We start from the raw sequence: 1012 nt of genomic DNA on the forward strand, positions 1-1012 counted from the left end.
GGCCGCCGCCTCGGAGCGTTCTGCAGAAAGCAGGCGGCGCCGGCTTCTTTCCTCACGTGCGTTCGTTCGGAATCGCGTCCCCCAGAGCGGCTCCGTGTAGGTGAATGACGTGGAGCGCTTCCCTCCTGCCGCCCGATGTGTGCCGCTCCGCGTTCTCGGCACGGGCAGAACCGTGCCAGGCTGTGCGGGTTCTGACCGCTCTGCGCTCGGCTCCGTGCCGCTGCCGACGCAGCGCTTGTCGATTAAATCAAAGCCGATGCGAGTAAGGGACGTCATTGCACTTCCCCTCGGCTGACGGTTCGGTCATCATCTTCTGCCGCGGAGCCTCCAGACAAACCTGAGACCTTCGGCAGCATTTTGCCTGTGTTTGGCCAACAGTCTGTGAGTACCACGGCTGGTGCTCCTCCTGCTTGGGCCTCCGTAGAGATCTGCGGTGGCACCGAGCGAGTCCTGTGCCAAGGGCCGAGGCGGATGTGCAGTGCTGTGTGTGCATGAGCAGGAGATGTCCGGGCCTGCAGAATAGTTCAGCCTTGCAGACCATTTTGGATGCATGCAGATGGAAGTGTGACCACAACCACGTTTCTGCCTCTTTGTTAAGCTTGAGTGCAAGTGGTGACCTGCAGCATGATTTAGGAGTATGAAATCATCTTTAAAACATGGTAGAATATTTAAAACAGGCAGAGTCAATGGAATCCAGCATGTCCCTCATCCCTTTTGAAAAAAAGGTTGAGGGAACTGGGCTTGTTTAGCTTGGAGAAGAGAAGGCTCCCAGGGAGACCTCATTGTGGCCTTCGAGTACTTAAAGGGGGAGTAGAAACAAGAGGGGGAACAGCTGTTTACAAGGGTGGATAGGACAAGGGGGAATGGGAAGGTTTAGGTTAGATATTAGGAGGAAATTTTTTCACACAGAAGGTGTTGATGCACTGGAACAGGTTGCCCAAGGAGGTTGTGTTTGCCCCATCCCTGGAGGCATTCAAGGCCAGGCTGGATGTGGCTCCGGGCAGCCTGGTCT

The 1012-nt window shown here is 55.8% G+C and overlaps 1 protein-coding gene across 1 annotated transcript in view; it reads left to right on the forward strand.

Moving 5' to 3' along the window:
• SNX24 (sorting nexin 24) overlaps positions 1–1012 on the forward strand; it is a 70092-nt gene that overhangs the window by 2859 nt on the left and 66221 nt on the right. The window contains exon 2 of the mRNA XM_010726250.2: positions 254–381. Within this exon, the coding sequence (XP_010724552.2) occupies positions 254–381 (128 nt within the window). The remainder of the gene's footprint in view (positions 1–253; positions 382–1012) is intronic.

This window comes from Meleagris gallopavo, chromosome Z (assembly GCF_000146605.3).
Source record: "Meleagris gallopavo isolate NT-WF06-2002-E0010 breed Aviagen turkey brand Nicholas breeding stock chromosome Z, Turkey_5.1, whole genome shotgun sequence".
NCBI lineage: Eukaryota > Metazoa > Chordata > Aves > Galliformes > Phasianidae > Meleagris > Meleagris gallopavo.